This window comes from Cherax quadricarinatus, chromosome 73, assembly GCF_038502225.1.
Source record: "Cherax quadricarinatus isolate ZL_2023a chromosome 73, ASM3850222v1, whole genome shotgun sequence".
Taxonomy (NCBI): domain Eukaryota; kingdom Metazoa; phylum Arthropoda; class Malacostraca; order Decapoda; family Parastacidae; genus Cherax; species Cherax quadricarinatus.
Window position 1 is genome coordinate 2,956,323 of NC_091364.1, and position 17,377 is coordinate 2,973,699.

The 17,377-nt window shown below is 38.9% G+C and overlaps 1 protein-coding gene across 1 annotated transcript in view; it reads left to right on the forward strand.

Moving 5' to 3' along the window:
* Gclc (glutamate--cysteine ligase) overlaps nucleotides 1-17,377 on the forward strand; it is a gene marked incomplete at its 5' end in the record, with an annotated part of 26,229 nt that continues 8,852 nt past the window's right edge. The window contains 5 exon segments of the mRNA XM_070100540.1: nucleotides 1-186; nucleotides 7,400-7,572; nucleotides 12,849-13,066; nucleotides 14,009-14,205; nucleotides 16,432-16,603. Of these exon segments, the coding sequence (XP_069956641.1) occupies nucleotides 1-186; nucleotides 7,400-7,572; nucleotides 12,849-13,066; nucleotides 14,009-14,205; nucleotides 16,432-16,603 (946 nt within the window).

Sequence of the window (17,377 nt, forward strand, 5' to 3'; positions counted from 1 at the left end):
GGAGGTACGGTCACTGTGGCGGCCTGAATATGCAGAATACATGGTGGAGGGAACCCCTGGCCAGCCCTATGGTTCCTTGGCTCAACACTTCAACATCGTGGAGCACAACATGAGCTTTCGTCGAAGTGAAGTACAGAGCTTGCTGCAACCTGATGAAGTCGTCCTCTCTCTCACTAATTTTCCCAGGTAGGCTGCTTATCTCAAATTCCAGTTCTGGTAGGATAAGATAGAATAATTTGCACACTTTTTCTTAAAATATTTGCAGTTTTTTTAAATATAATGTAGAAAAAATATTTTAAAATTAAATGCAGGATTGTTATTTCTGCTGTCCCCTGGGATCCCACCTACTGTCACACCTAATTCACATGTATGTACTCACTGCTGTAGGTCCAAGTAAGGTTCCTAATCATGTTTTCTGCCCAGTATTGATATATCTGCCAGGTGTTTACAGTGGTCAAGATCACCTGTGGCTCTCAGAATGCATTAGAGCCCAGTTATTTCTTCATCACTTAAATAAAACACTTATCAGTACCTCTTGCTATGAAGTGTTTGGTTTTTTAGTCTGTCCAATTAGCTTAAATATTTGTCAGCCTCTACTGCTTTTCAAGACTACCTTTAATGAATGGACATTCGCTTTGCATAGCACAAAGAATCTGTGATACACTCCAACTGATCAGTCTGCCTCATTGCCTTCTGGGTAATCCTATAGGTGTATGGCATATGTTGGTTCGAGATATAAGGCAGCCATTTGTACCATGGCCACACGTGGCTGCCACCTCTTTTAGTGTACCCAGAGCCTGTCAAAAGAGCATGGGCCTGACCCCTTTTGTCCCAATGGAGTTTACTGGCATGTGCTGCCTACAGATAGTTTTGTTCTTGCGGGAAGTTGGTCTACTTTACGCTGGATTGCACGAGATTCGTGTATGGTGCTCTTTTCCTCTAATACTCAGGAGAGGATCCAACTTTTTTGTCAGTGCATTGTGCCACTGCTATTATTAGCTTCTTGTTTGTTGTTCCCTTGGTGGCATCCTTGGCAAGCCTGGTGTTGTGGCAGACATGTCAGATATAGTTGTACATTTCTTTTCCAGGATCTCGGTGCCAAAGTAGAGAAAGTGTTCCTCATTCTGGACCTGAAGACCATGAACTTTCTTATGCCAGTGACCAGATTCAAAACTGAAAACCCTTTCATCATGTCCCAGTTCATTGTGGCTTCCCCAAGTTTTTCCCTGCTATTAGCTTGTGGTTATGCCTTTTGGTCTTAAATCTTCACACATCTCTTCTGATCTCTTTTACAATATTCATACAAGTGGAGTGTGTGTTTTGTTACCTTAAATGACATCCTTGGGAGACTTTAGTGAAGTGATGCCATGTTGCATTCCCTATAATGACTGGATTCGTTAATTCTCTCCCATCAATGTTAAGGACAGGAGCTGCTTCAGATGAGAGCTTTCTTACCAGTTTCTGCACCATTACCACATTACTCTTGGGAGTAGTGGTGTTTACATTACAGACAATTTCACTAACAAGTGTACTTGGCAGCCTGTACAATGTCATATTTAGGACCTTGCTAATTTAAGGCAAGATATTGGCCAATACAGCCTCTCCTCACTTAATAACAGAGTTTCGTTCCTAAGACCACGTCGTCAAACGAATTCGTTGCTAAGTGAGGAGCATACTATAGTGGTAGTGAGTTTGTGTCGGCTACCTTTGATATTGTTTTAATGTAACCTTTGCACCATTTATAACATTTCTAGTATATTTTTAAATGTTTATACAGTAGTGTACTGTATATTAAAATAAACAGAATAGAGGAAATCAACTCAAACATACATGATTTAGGAATTATACTGGTCAGAGAGCCCGTCATAAGTCCGAGGCATCGGTAAACGAGTACATCGCTGAGTGAGGAAAGGCTGTATTAGGATTATACTGACAGTAGTCCAATGTTGCACATTTCAGACAAATGGACCAAGCTGAATTTTGTAGCTGATGTTGTACCTGTACATAAAATATTTTTGCAAGGTCAGTGAAATATATGCCCCACTATGCAAAGGAAAGACAAATAATAAATAGATGTAATTAAGAAGGAATCTTTGAGGAAGGTGGTAATAATGCAGAGTGGTATAGTGTGTACGACACATCCAAAATTAATTTGGCACTTCAGTCAAACATGTATCTAAAAGGGTTTAGCCATTTTCATTCTAAAACTGCCTGAATAATGAGGACAAGTCTTTGAGAGCCTAGATTAGGTGTGGTGATATGACAGGTGAAATCTTGACAGATGAGTCTTTGACAAGTAAAGAATGGGGATTATTATAATCTCAGGGCATTCATAAGTCCTAGCTTAATTTTTAATCACTTCATATCACTTTTTTTTTTTTTTGACCCTCTCTTGTCACTTACATTACCTTTGTTATCTCTTGCCCTGTTCCTCTGTCAATTTGCTTGCCAGTATCTTTATGTAACAGGGTTTGTTCCGCTCACAGGTGTGAAACAAAGAAGACAGGGTTTGTTCCGCTCACAGGTGTGAAACAAAGAAGACAAAGTTTTCATACGATTCGGTTTTCGACGACTTTTTTCGTCGAAATTTTGTCCCAGTTTTTGTACATCCGCTCAGTTTTTGTACAGTTGAAAATGGTCCGTACCAAACTCGTCTGCCTGCCTGCGTGACACGGCTACTCATTGCCTGGAATCAAGCGCCCACACAAAGCATCCCATGAGCTCGTGATTTTGAAAGGTTTGAGGCTGACCCTGACGACCCTATGCCTGTTGTGGAATCTATTGTGTCTTTGGGGAAGCCCATGGGGTTGGATGTGAGTGGCCAAGATGTGGAAGAGTTGATGGACGACCACAGGGAAGAGCTGCAAGATCTTCAACTGGAACAGCAACAGACTGCAGCTGAGGAAATTGCTTCAGAGGAGGAGGAAGAGAGAGGGGAGAATGTGCCTTCTTCAGTGATTAAGGACATGTTTCAAAGTTTTGTGGGGAAATATCACCCTAACAAAACTGTTGCAAGCCATGTCTGCAACATGTTTAATGACAATGCCTTGTCCCATTTTCGGCAAATCTTAGAGATGCCAGAAACAGACCTCTCTGGGCAGATTTTTTGTGCGACAGGGGTCCAGTGACTCTCAAGCTGGTCCTAGTGCCAGTAAAAGACAAAGAAGGGAAGTAACTTCGGATAGGGCCTTGATACCTGAATTCCTTATGGACGGGAATTCCCCTTCCAAACAATAACCTCTCCTCCTCCTCCCTCTCCCTTCCTCGTTGTCTTCCGTATGCCAACAAGAGTCTTCAATAAAGGTAAAAGTGATGTTAAATGTTCATTTATCCATTTCATTTATTTCATTGTTTTCTGTATGTAAAACTATAGTTATTCTTTCTAAAATGTATTTTTAGTTAATATTTTTTGGGTGTCTGAAATGGATTAATTGGATTTACATTATTTCTTATGGGGAAAATTATTTCGGTTTTTGTGATTTTTGGGTTTGGTCAGACTCTCTGGAACGGATTAATCACAAAAACCAAGGGTCCAGTGTACCTGTTTGTTGCTAAAGGAGTGGAGCTAAGCACCTAATGTCATGCCTACAGCTTTTAGTTTATCATAATGTTTTCAAACGTTGCACTCCACTGGTTATTATAACCACTTAGAGAAAGTTTACATAAGCAATCAATTATGACTCACGAAATCATAGTACAGTAACACAATTGCAAACAAACCACAGTATGGGTGGGGCTCAAGCTCAAGGCAAGTGACTGGCATAACTCCAAGCCAGTGTGTAAGCCACTGGGCCTACTGTCTACAGTAAGATTCATCCATCTAGGTATATTTATAAAATCAATTAGTTATTGCCTTATTAGTGTTAAGATAGGCTTAAGTTTACTCAAAATGTTCTGCATGCTAAGGGGCTTTCTCCATGCACACCTAATTGTCACCCATCTCTGTATGAACATTATATGCTGACATAAAGAATCTGAATCTGAATCTGTATTCATTAACCCAGTAGATTCACTGACACAAGAGGAGATATAAAAAAGACCTGGAAAACACACTCTCAGATTCTAGGGACCCACAAACTGAAAAAAAACAAGAATATTGTCCTAACTAAACACCACTGCAACCCACCGACACAGCTAACAAGATAAACGACTTCTTCTCAACCATAGGTTCTAATCTCGCCAATAAAATCCCACGTACCAATGCCCATGCCGGGGACTACCTAGATGGGAATTTCCCAAATTCCTTCTATCTTGCTCCAACTGAGCCCACGGAAGTCACCGAGATTATAAAGTCACTTAAAAATAACTCAGGGAATCTGTCTCATGTCCCACCATTATTGTACAAGAGAGTGGCCCATGTCCTCTCGCATACTATCTCATTGCTTTTTAACAAGTCACTAGAAGCTAGCACCTTCCCGAAACTACTCAAGACGGCAAGGGTTACACCAATACATAAAGGTGGTGACCCTACAGATTTAACCCTTTGACTGTTTCAGGCCCCTCTCTGAAACTGTCATTCTATGTCGCTCAATTTTTGAAAAAAAAAACAAATTATTTTTTCTTATGAAATGATAGAGAATCTTTTCCCGATGGTAATGACACCAAAAGTTCAAAATTTGGTCGAAAACTCGTGGAATTATGCTCCCGCGAAGTTAGCGGTCTCGGCGACATATGCGTATCGGCGATTTCGCCGACTTTGAGCCCTATTTTCAGCCAATTCCATTGTTCCAGTTGACCAAACTCATAGCTATTTCTTTAGAACTCCATTTTATCTATCAGCTGAGTACAAGAAACCTCCCATTTACTAATTTGGACTACCCAATATGGTGGTCAGAAATTGGCAATTTGGCCAATTTCACGCAAAATAAAAAAGATGCCAATTTCAAAATAGGGTCCAGAATAAACAAGGTAGACATTCGTGGCACTAAAATAACATATGCTCTGTTCATTAGTCACATCTCTAGGCCCCTCTTATATTATTATTGCTTTCTATTTTGATTTTTTATTCATACAAAAAAATACAAAATTTACTGTTATGCAGACGACTGCATTATTGTAAAAATGGTATAAATAATATCAGTGCACTAGTGAAAGAATATTAGACTCCCCAGTTGACGTGTATTGGACGTGTGGTGTGATTTATTTACTCTTGAACATTGGTAAAAATCGAACATTTCCGCTACTTTGAGCTCAGTTTCAAGGTCGTTTTCATCGTAAAAGTAATGAAAATCATCTCTGTTTCTGTAATATGTTTTCCATTTTATCACCTAAGACCATGAAAACGCGAATACAACGATAAATACTATACGAAAATACACATCAAAGTCGGCGTTTTATTCCAAAAAAACGATCAGTTTTTTTTTTCTCATTACGTAATGTGTGCTGCAGGATTTTTTTTACGTGGTGCACACTGACCACACAGACCCATTCTCTCACATGTGGGCCTACCAGCTTTCTCCCACTTGATTTGAAGCCGCTAGAATTATTGAGTATATATACGTCAAAAACATTGGCTCGTAAGACGTATTTATACGTCGAAAACAGTCAAAGGGTTAAACAACTATAGGCCAATATCAAACTTACCATTGCTATCCAAAATCTTTGAGAAACTCGTGGACAGGAGACTATATTCATTTATGTCACAAAACATACTCAACCCCTGCCAATTTGGATTCAGGAAAAATAAAAGCACTAACGATGCAATTATAAAAATGCTAGATCTGCTTTACACAGCATTGGAAAATAAGGAATATCCACTAGGAATTTTTATTGACCTAAGAAAAGCTTTTGACACAGTAGACCACAGCATCCTACTCCACAAACTTGACCATTATGGTATAAGAGGCCATGCGCTTGCATATTTCAAATCTTACCTTACTAATAGGTATCAGTATGTCACCATTAAAGACACAGCATCAACAACACAGCCACTTGATACTGGAGTTCCGCAGGGAAGTGTCCTTGGTCCCCTGCTCTTCCTCATATACATCAGTGATCTTCCAAACGTATCTCGACACCTGAACCCCATTCTCTTTGCTGACGACACGACTTATGTCATCTCTCACCCTAATCTTGCAAACCTCAACACCATTGTTAATGAGGAGCTGATCAAAATATTGACTTGGATGACAGCCAATAAACTTACGCTTAATGTTGACAAAACCTACTACATTATGTTTGGTAGCAGAGCAGGAGATGCGCAAATTAACATTAAGATCGACAACACTCTAATTACCAGGCATAATGAGGGCAAATTCCTAGGCCTATACCTCGACAACAACCTGAACTTCAGCACCCATATCCAACACATAACCAAAAAAGTATCCAAAACGGTTGGGATCCTCTCCAAGATACGATACTACGTGCCGCAAACTGCCCTTCTCACACTATATCATTCACTTATATATCCATACCTCACCTATGCTATCTGTGCTTGGGGTTCAACTGCAGCAACACACCTAAAGCCAATAATAACCCAACAAAAAGCCGCAGTAAGAATAATCGCCAAATCCCATCCCTGGCAACACACCCCCCACTCTTCATAGATCTAAACTTACTCCCTGTTCAGTACATCCACACTTACTACTGTGCAATCTACATCTACAGGACCTTAAATTCCAATATTAACCTTGACCTAAAACGCTTTCTTGATAGTTGTGACAGAACCCACAGGCACAACACCAGACACAAACATCTCTATGACATTCCCCGTGTCCGACTAAACCTTTACAAAAATTCAATGTATGTCAAAGGCCCTAAAATCTGGAACACCCTACCTGAAAATTCCAAAACTGCAGACACATTCATCACCTTCAGAACTACCATCAGAAAACATCTTATTTCCCTGATACACCCTGTCAACTAATAATACGAATACCACCTGGTGGTTCACACTTACACTCACTCACCCATTTGACCATAAACAGAAATATCAATCTCATTCTCAAAATAATGAATCTTAACTAGTCATAAGTTGGCCTGTGATACTCCAATACTGAAACTACGTATAGTGCCAAAACAAAAGCATTCACATTGCTAAACTCACAACTAGTATTTAGTCACTTAGCCATAATACCAACTTATCTCATAATTTTGTAACATTTTAAACCTAAGATTTAATATAAGTCTGCCCAAAATGCCTAGCCATGCTAGGCGTTCTAGTGGTACACTCTGTAATTATTATTTTACTACATGTAAACCACACAATAACCAAATTCTGTAAACTCAGCATTGTAATACTTATAGAGAATAAAGTTTGAATTGAATTTGAATTTGAAACAGTTCTCATACCATGAAGATTTTCCATAAGTTCAAAGCAGCAAAGAACTATGTTATTAGGTGTGTAGTAAATCTAACAAGAATATAAAATGAAAATTGTGAGAAATAATGCTCTTTGCAGGATGGGATGCGAGGACTTCACCTACCCTCCTTCCTGCCCTGATCCCACTTCTGGAGTCTCTCGGTCACTATTCTTTCCCGAAGCTGCCATCACGCAGAGTCATCCACGGTTCAAGACGCTCACGCGCAATATTCGTGAGAGACGGAAAGAAAAAGTTGCGATCAATGTCCCTAGTTAGTATCCATTTTTTTCAGTTTTTATGTGATTAATGAAAATTTTCTTTACAGAATTCAACAAATACCATTAATATTTTAATTGAGTTGTTGAAATTAGTATTAAGAGAAGTTCATGAAAGTTTTTGATATTTTGAACCTCATTATTGAAACTGAATGACCTTGCTTTGCCATTATTGTAACGATAATGGATGATTCTGGAAGCAACATCTGAAATAAAGAATAAAAAGACATGGTACCATGACTAGAACAATACACAAATAACCTGCACTTAAGAGAATGAAATTTACGACAACTGATGCTTGAATGTGCGTGGATGTAGTGCAGATGACAAGAAACAGATGATTGCTGATGTTATGAATGAAAAGAAGTTGGATGTCCTGGCCCTAAGCGAAACAAAGCTGAAGGGGGTAGGGGAGTTTCGGTGGGGGGAAATAAATGGGATTAAATCTGGAGTATCTGAGAGAGTTAGAGCAAAGGAAGGGGTAGCAGTAATGTTGAAGGATCAGTTATGGAAGGAGAAAAGAGAATATGAATGTGTAAATTCAAGAATTATGTGGATTAAAGTAAAGGTTGGATGCGAAAAGTGGGTCATAATAAGCGTGTATGCACCTGGAGAAGAGAGGAATGTAGAGGAGAGAGAGAGATTTTGGGAGATGTTAAGTGAATGTATAGGAGCCTTTGAACCAAGTGAGAGAGTCATTGTGGTAGGGGATCTGAATGCTAAAGTAGGAGAAACTTTTAGAGAGGGTGTGGTAGGTAAGTTTGGGGTGCCAGGTGTAAATGATAATGGGAGCCCTTTGATTGAACTTTGTATAGAAAGGGGTTTAGTTATAGGTAATACATATTTTAAGAAAAAGAGGATAAATAAGTATACAGGATATGATGTAGGGCAAAATGACAGTAGTTTGTTGGATTATGTATTGGTAGATAAAAGACTGTTGAGTAGACTTCAGGATGTACATGTTTATAGAGGGGCCACAGATATATCAGATCACTTTCTAGTTGTAGCTACACTGAGAGTAAAAGGTAGATGGGATACAAGGAGAATAGAAGCATCAGGGAAGAGAGAGGTGAAGGTTTATAAACTAAAAGAGGAGGCAGTTAGGGTAAGATATAAACAGCTATTGGAGGATAGATGGGCTAATGAGAGCATAGGAAATGGGGTCAAAGAGGTATGGGGTAGGTTTAAAAATGTGGTGTTAGAGTGTTCAGCAGAAGTTTGTGGTTACAGGAAAGTGGGTGCAGGAGGGAAGAGGAGCGATTGGTGGAATGATGATGTAAAGAGAGTAGTAAGGGAGAAAAAGTTAGCATATGAGAAGTTTTTGCAAAGTAGAAGTGATGCAAGGAGGGAAGAGTATATGGAGAAAAAGAGAGAGGTTAAGAGAGTGGTGAAGCAATGTAAAAAGAGAGCAAATGAGAGAGTGGGTGAGATGTTATCAACAAATTTTGTTGAAAATAAGAAAAAGTTTTGGAGTGAGATTAACAAGTTAAGGAAGCCTAGAGAAATGGATTTGTCAGTTAAAAATAGGAGAGGAGAGTTATTAAATGGAGAGTTAGAGGTATTGGGAAGATGGAGGGAATATTTTGAGGAATTGTTAAATGTTGATGAAGATAGGGAAGCTGTGATTTCGTGTATAGGGCAAGGAGGAATAACATCTTGTAGGAGTGAGGAAGAGCCAGTTGTGAGTGTGGGGAAAGTTCGTGAGGCAGTAGGTAAAATGAAAGGGGGTACGGCAGCCGGGATTGATGGGATAAAGATAGAAATGTTAAAAACAGGTGGGGATATAGTTTTGGAGTGGTTGGTGCAATTATTTAATAAATGTATGGAAGAGGGTAAGGTACCTAGGGATTGGCAGAGAGCATGCATAGTTCCTTTGTATAAAGGCAAAGGGGATTAAAGAGAGTGCAAAAATTATAGGGGGATAAGTCTGTTGAGTATACCTGGTAAAGTGTATGGTAGAGTTATTATTGAAAGAATTAAGAGTAAGACTGAGAATAGGATAGCAGATGAACAAGGAGGCTTTAGGAAAGGTAGGGGGTGTGTGGACCAGGTGTTTACAGTGAAACATATAAGTGAACAGTATTTAGATAAGGCTAAAGAGGTCTTTGTGGCATTTATGGATTTGGAAAAGGCGTATGACAGGGTGGATAGGGGGGCAATGTGGCAGATGTTGCAGGTGTATGGTGTAGGAGGTAGGTTACTGAAAGCAGTGAAGAGTTTTTATGAGGATAGTGAGGCTCAAGTTAGAGTATGTAGGAAAGAGGGAAATTATTTCCCAGTAAAAGTAGGCCTTAGACAAGGATGTGTGATGTCACCGTGGTTGTTTAATATATTTATAGATGGGGTTGTAAGAGAAGTAAATGCGAGGGTCTTGGCAAGAGGTGTGGAGTTAAAAGATAAAGAATCACACACAAAGTGGGAGTTGTCACAGTTGCTCTTTGCTGATGACACTGTGCTCTTGGGAGATTCTGAAGAGAAGTTGCAGAGATTGGTGGATGAATTTGGTAGGGTGTGCAAAAGAAGAAAATTAAAAGTAAATACAGGAAAGAGTAAGGTTATGAGGATAACAAAAAGATTAGGTGATGAAAGATTGGATATCAGATTGGAGGGAGAGAGTATGGAGGAGGTGAATGTATTCAGATATTTGGGAGTGGAAGTGTCAGCGGATGGGTCTATGAAAGATGAGGTGAATCATAGAATTGATGAGGGGAAAAGGGTGAGTGGTGCACTTAGGAGTCTGTGGAGACAAAGAACTTTGTCCTTGGAGGCAAAGAGGGGAATGTATGAGAGTATAGTTTTCCCAACGCTCTTATATGGGTGTGAAGCATGGGTGATGAATGTTGCAGCAAGGAGAAGGCTGGAGGCAGTGGAGAAGTCATGTCTGAGGGCAATGTGTGGTGTGAATATAATGCAGAGAATTCGTAGTTTGGAGGAGGTGCGGGATTACCAAAACTGTTGTCCAGAGGGCTGAGGAAGGGTTGTTGAGGTGGTTCGGACATGTAGAGAGAATGGAGCAAAACAGAGTGACTTCAAGAGTGTATCAGTCTGTAGTGGAAGGAAGACGGGGTAGGGGTCGACCTAGGAAAGGTTGGAGGGAGGGGGTAAAGGAGGTTTTGTGTGCGAGGGGCTTGGACTTCCAGCAGGCATTCGTGAGAGTGTTTGATAGGAGTGAATGGAGACAAATGGTTTTTAATACTTGACGTGCTGTTGGAGTGTGAGCAAAGTAACATTTATGAAAGGGTTCAGGGAAACCGGCAGGCCGGACTTGAGTCCTGGAGATGGGAAGTACAGTGCCTGCACTCTGAAGGAGGGGTGTTAATGTTGCAGTTTAAAAACTGTAGTGTAAAGCACCCTTCTGGCAAGACAGTGATGGAGTGAATGATGGTGAAAGTTTTTCTTTTTTGGGCCACCCTGCCTTGGTGGGAATCGGCCAGTGTGATAATAAAAAAAAAAAAATTGTTAATGGTCCAATTCGAACCAAAATGTTGTCATAAGTTTCATTCTCAAATGTGTATAACATATGAAATAAATTTTCCTAGGAAATTATAACAATAGCAGACAAGTCTGGAAACAGTGGACTTTGTCCATTGTTTAGATTTTGTTTGTGAAATCCAAAAACCCATTAAGATGAGGTTTTACTGCTTAAATATTTCTAAAAGGTGAATCCAACATGAAAGATAAAATAAGACAATGGAAATTATCAGAATACAGCCTCTCCTCAATGATGGAGTTCCATTCCTAAGACCACGTTGGTAAACAAATTCGTCACTAAGTGAGGAGCATACTATAATGGTAGTGGCTTTGTGTCGGCTATCTTTGATATTGTTTTAATGTCACCTTTGCACCATTTATAACTTTTCTGGTATATTTTTAAATGTTTATACAGTAGTGTACTGTATATTGTAATAGACAGAATACAGGAAATCAGCTCTAATATACATTATTTAGGTATGCATACTGGTCAGGGAGCCTGTCGTAAGTCCGAGGCATCAGTAAACGAGTACGTTGCTAAGTGAGGAGAAGCTGTATTTCGATATCAGGGATCCAGGACACAAGGACGCCATTCCAGCAGGCTGGCACATCTGCGCAGAATGAGCTTTTATTCAGACATTGTTTTTCCCTGAGTGTTGTCTTGATAAGGCTTTACACACAGCAGAATATTGCCATAATGATTGTAATTAAGGAGAAGTGTTAAACCTGTAAGTGTTATACATGGTAAATGGGGAGGCAGTCAGGTTTGACCCAGTTGCCACATTAAAAGTTTTTCACCAAAAAATCTGCATTTAAATGAGGAACCTCATGATGTTTCAACCATTCTGGACTGAAATGTTGTTCTGCATGTGTCTTTTACTCCACTTAGTGACTTTTTCAATGGAATAGGATCTCCAAGGACAAAAATACTGTATATTAGGTTGGTTTATTTCCACACACCACCTCTAACTCTTCCAGTAATTACTTTCATCTTCCCTGATTTTTAACCTTGTCTTTTTCCAGCGCTTCGTTCATATCCTTAAGCTTTAAAACATGCAGTTAATAGATAATCTAAAGTTAGAAATATGTTTTATATACAGTACTGATCTCATATGATACAACACAATCTTATTTTGACATGTTACATTATTTATACAGAAATGGGAGACACTTGAGAGTACAGTGGTACCTCGGGATATGAACTTTTTTCGTTCCAGAAGGCTGTTCGAGTGCTGATACCGAACAAATTTGTCCCCATAAGAAATAATGTAAGTAAGATTAATCCGTTTCAGACCCACAAAAATACACTTACAAAAGCACTTAGATAAATACACTTACATAATTGTTTGCATTTTGAGCTGTTCGTATCCCGAGGTACCACTGTATGTTGAAAGCTCATAGGTATGCAGAGTATTGCAGGAGAGCCACCTAATTACTAATACTATACCTCAAAAACTTTTTGTGAAGAATTAAGCACATGTGAAACATCTGGGAATCTCTATTTGCAGACTTTTGCCATCCAGGGACTGATTACCTTGTCTTTTGTGTATAGTTCTACAGTCTTCATATTATGTTCTTGAATTTGTATTGATAGAGCCAGTGGATGACAAAACATCTATGAATAGATTTCTAGATGTTGCACATGTGTCTGATTCTTTTGTAAATTTCATTTACAGAAACTTTTGTAAATGAAATTTAATGTTTAATGATGTGTATTGATGCAGGTTTTATTGTAACCTTAGCAAAGGAATAAAATTTTTATTTTTTTATTGTATCTAATGTAATTTCCTTAAAATTTCAGTATTTATAGACCTTAAAACTCCAAGACCATTTGTCGAAGATTTGTCAAAATATGGTGATGATGGTAGTTCAGCAGCTGCTGCAAAGGAGGACCATGTGTATATGGATGCAATGGGATTTGGTATGGGATGCTCGTGCCTACAGATGACCTTCCAGGCATGTAATATCAATGAAGCCAAGGTCCTCTATGATCATCTAACACCACTCTGTCCTGTTATGGTGAGCTGTACAAATTTAAGTTTTTTTGTGAATTAACCTTAGAGCCTCTGAACTTAAGGATTAAAGTTTCTTTATCTCAGCATGGTGCAATTTCATACAGAGATGGGTGACATTTAGGTGTGCATGCAGAGCATTTCAGGCAAACTTGAGCCTATCTTGACACTAACAAGGCAATAACTAACCTACCATGCCGTGGGCGGGGCTTGAACACACAGTTAGAGAGTCGCGAAACTCCTGACCAACGCAATAGCCACTGGGCCAGTTGGCTTCAATAAGATTCGTCAAACTAGGTATATTTATACACCATAGGAAGGCTAGCATAGGCACCACTGTGACTACAAATATACCTAGTTGGATAAATCTTATTGTAGTCAGCTGGCCCAGTGGCTAACGCATTGGTCTGGAGTTTTACGACTAACCGTGAGCTCAAGCCCCGCCCGTGGTATGGTTTGTTTGCAATCATGTCATTTCAATTTTGTGTTAGCTTCTTGGCTTTACCACACATAGTATACAGTTTTCTTATATTTTTTGCCAAATATGACTGTGAAGAGGAAGGGTAATTAAATCAAACCAATAATCAAAGTAGTGGGAGTCTTGGTCCCTGAGCATTTGACCAGGCAAGTCCGTGGATGTGCACCTGGGTTGATGAGTAGGCAAGTTGGTGGGTATCTGGGGATTAAGTGTCTAGGTGAGCAGGTGGGTAGAGGTCTGGTTTGGATGGTGTATCTCCAGTGTGAGCTCTTAAATAGGTGTTGAGATACAATTTTTCTGCAAAGGTCATTACTCTGAGCACTGATACAGCTTCTCTGTTGCCATGCCGCTGCATAACTATGGGCTTTCTGCATGCAGAACTAAATGTCGCCCATCTCTGTGCGAACATTGTACCATGCAGAAATAAAATTATTATTATTGTTGTTACAACTGTAGTGTTAACCTCCACAGCTTGCTCTCACTGCTGCCTCGCCAGTTTACCGTGGTTACCTGACAGATGTGGACTGCAGATGGGATGTCATATCTGCCTCGGTCGACTGTCGCACCCGGGAGGAACGAGGCTTAGAGCCACTTAGGAACGACAGATTTGTGATACCAAAGTCTCGGTATGACTCGGTGGACTGCTACCTCTCGGAATGTGGTTCCAGGTAGGTCTGCTTGTTTGTTCTTGTAATTCCTAAATTTATTGTTTATATACCCTTAATGTCCTTAAATATAAGCAATTATTTTGTGATATAGTCTTAAGTTTGCCTGAAATGCTCTGCATAACTATGGGCTTTCTGCATTCACAACTAAAATGTTGTCCATCTCTGTACAAACACTGTATCATGCTGAAATGTAATAATAATAATTTTTTTTTTTCAACAAGTCGGTCGTCTCCCACCGAGGCAGGGTGACCCAAAAAAGAAAGAAAATCCCCAAAAAGAAAATGCTTTCATCATCATTCAACACTTTCACCACACTCACACATTATCACTGCTTTTGCAGAGGTGCTCAGGATACAACAGTTTAGAAGCATATACGTATAAAGATACACAACATATCCCTCCAAACTGCCAATATCCCAAACCCCTCCTTTAAAGTGCAGGCATTGTACTTCCCATTTCCAGGACTCAAGTCCGACTATATGAAAATAACTATATGAAAATATTATTATTATTGTAATTGTAGTTTCGTTGATTCTTTAACTGAGGTTAAGATGTTATAGTTTGGAGAAGAGAAGCATTTTTTGAAGAAGACTTAACCTTGTTTGCATGTTACAGGCTAGGGAAATTTTGCTACTCTATTTATCTATAAATCAAAGGAAATAAAAGACTGACTTAGGAATAAAAGTCGAGAACTGCTCTTACCTTTATACAATGCAACTTTATTTCTTTTCTGCAGTATACAAAACGTAGTCTGTCATGAAATATTGTTAAGCGCAAAGAAAGCTACTAGCATGCAGTGCATTGCAGGCAGACTAATAATAATGCTTATATGCTACTTAAAAGCTAGACATAGGTTAATGATTTTTTTTTTTTTTAATGTACAAGAAGTTGAAGATGAAAAATGTTTAAATTTATATTCAGGAATCAAGGAAGGACAGAATCACTATGTTCATTAATATACAAGAATGTCTTCCTCTTTTTGGAGATTAATGAGGAAGTGCAACAGAATTTTTGTATATATCGTCAATGGGGAATACACAAAACTGGATTAAATCTATTTTAGTGTACTAATATCAACATGCTCAGTTTTTAGGCACAATGAAGTTGAATTATTCTAAAAAGTAAATACTGCAGATTTTCTGTTTATGCATTGACAGAAATAATTGTGAATTAACTTAATTTTGCACCAAAGATAATTAGTATGTATACGGTATTTCAACCTTGCTTGACTTAATGCTATGGATAATTTGGTTATGATGGTCGAGTAATGTATATTTTTATAACACACTGGCTGTCTTCCACCAAGGCAAGGGGTCCTGAAAAAGGAATGCTTTTACCATCATTTACACTATCACTGTCTTGCTAGAGGTGCGCAGGTACAATTGTTCAAATGATCTTACAATAAAACATATTAAGAGGGATGGGGATGCTGCAGTTTGGATGGCTACTGGAGGTGGCATGATAGATGTTGGTAGCAAATAATCGTTTTTAATAAAAATGTTGTCCAAGGCTGGGCTACCAGTATGTTTATTTCCACGTGTCGGCTGTTGCCATTGTCTTCCGTGTCATTTGAATTGTGATATATGTGCACAGCTGGCAAGACAGCCATTTAATGAATGATGGTGAATGTGTTTACTTTTACTGGGTAGCCCTACATTAGTGGGGGACAGCAGGTATTTTAAAAAATATTAATACAGACATTGTGATGTTCACATTGATTTTTGTGGCATTATGGCAGCAATGAATTTGCACTCTGCTTGTGAGGCAAACACAATTGTTGCTTTATGTGCAACAGCTGCAAACTCTGGCTGGAAAGCATATTATAAAGATTCTAATTCAACATGACTGTGAATCACTTAAAGGGATAGTCATAATTAACTGCCAAAAATGCAACACATACCAGTGGCTTTCTTTTGTGCTTTGTTTTATTAATCTAAATTATATTACCTATATACTGCAGAAAAGAAATAAATTATCTGTATTTGTATAGTTGAATTTAAATAAAAGCCATCTTGTCTTGTTTACAAATTTTGAAAAAAAAAAAAAAAAGTTACTTGTGTTTCTGGGAAAAGCTAAAGTGTATATCTTTTTTTAAATGGTTTATTTTACAAGATAAAATTTCATACACAGTATGGTAATTTGCAACATTTTTATGTTCATTGCTTGATACATTGATTTTGATGATCACTCCAATTTTATTTATAATTATAGTGTTTCTTTGGACAGGTATAATGATATTCCTCTAGTGTATGATAAGGATATCCAGCAGAAACTTGTTGATAGTAAAGTGGACGAGTACATGGCTCAACATATAGCTCACCTCTTCATTCGGGACTCCATCTCCCTCTTCTCTGAGAGGATTTATCAAGATGACATGAGAGAGATGGACCACTTTGAGGTAAAACTCCCATCATGAGCACGTGTAGTATATTCTTCTAGTTATGGCTAGGATATATTTTTTGAAGATTGAGGCACATGCACCATATGGGAATCTTTATTGAAGAAGCATTCCACCACACAGTGGCTTCATCAATCCAGTAAGGTGTAAGGAAAGGAGTAATTTGAGGTAATCAGTCCCTTAGCATGGAATCAATGTGTTCAGTCCATCAATCTTGTAGAAAGTACAGCATAGAGCCATAGCAGTGGCTTATATACCATTGTCAGGTGAGTTGAAGCAGGATCACAGTGGAACCATCTCCTAGTGTAAGTAGGTCTTTGTCCAAAGGTTGGACAAGTGTTGAAGAATTCCTTGTATCAAGATCTCATGATGTTGCAGTGTCTTGACAGATGTGATTAATGGTTTAAAACCAACAAGTTGAATATTGAGACACTTATGCAACATAGGGCAATTTTTACTGAAGAAACGTTTCACCACACAGTGGCTTCATCAGTCCAGTATAAAGCAGAAAGGTGTAAGGAAAAGATCTTGATACAAGGAATTCTTCAACACTTGCCCAACCTTTGGACAAAGACCTACTTACACTAGTGGATGGTTCCACTGTGATCCTGCCTCCTCTTGCTTCGACTCGCCTGACTACAGTATATAAGGCACTTCTGCAGCCCTATGCTGTACTTTCTACAAGACTGATGGACTGAACACATCGATTCCAGGCTGAGGGACTGATTACCTCAAACTCCTCCTCTCCTTACACCTTTCTGCTTTGTATTGGAC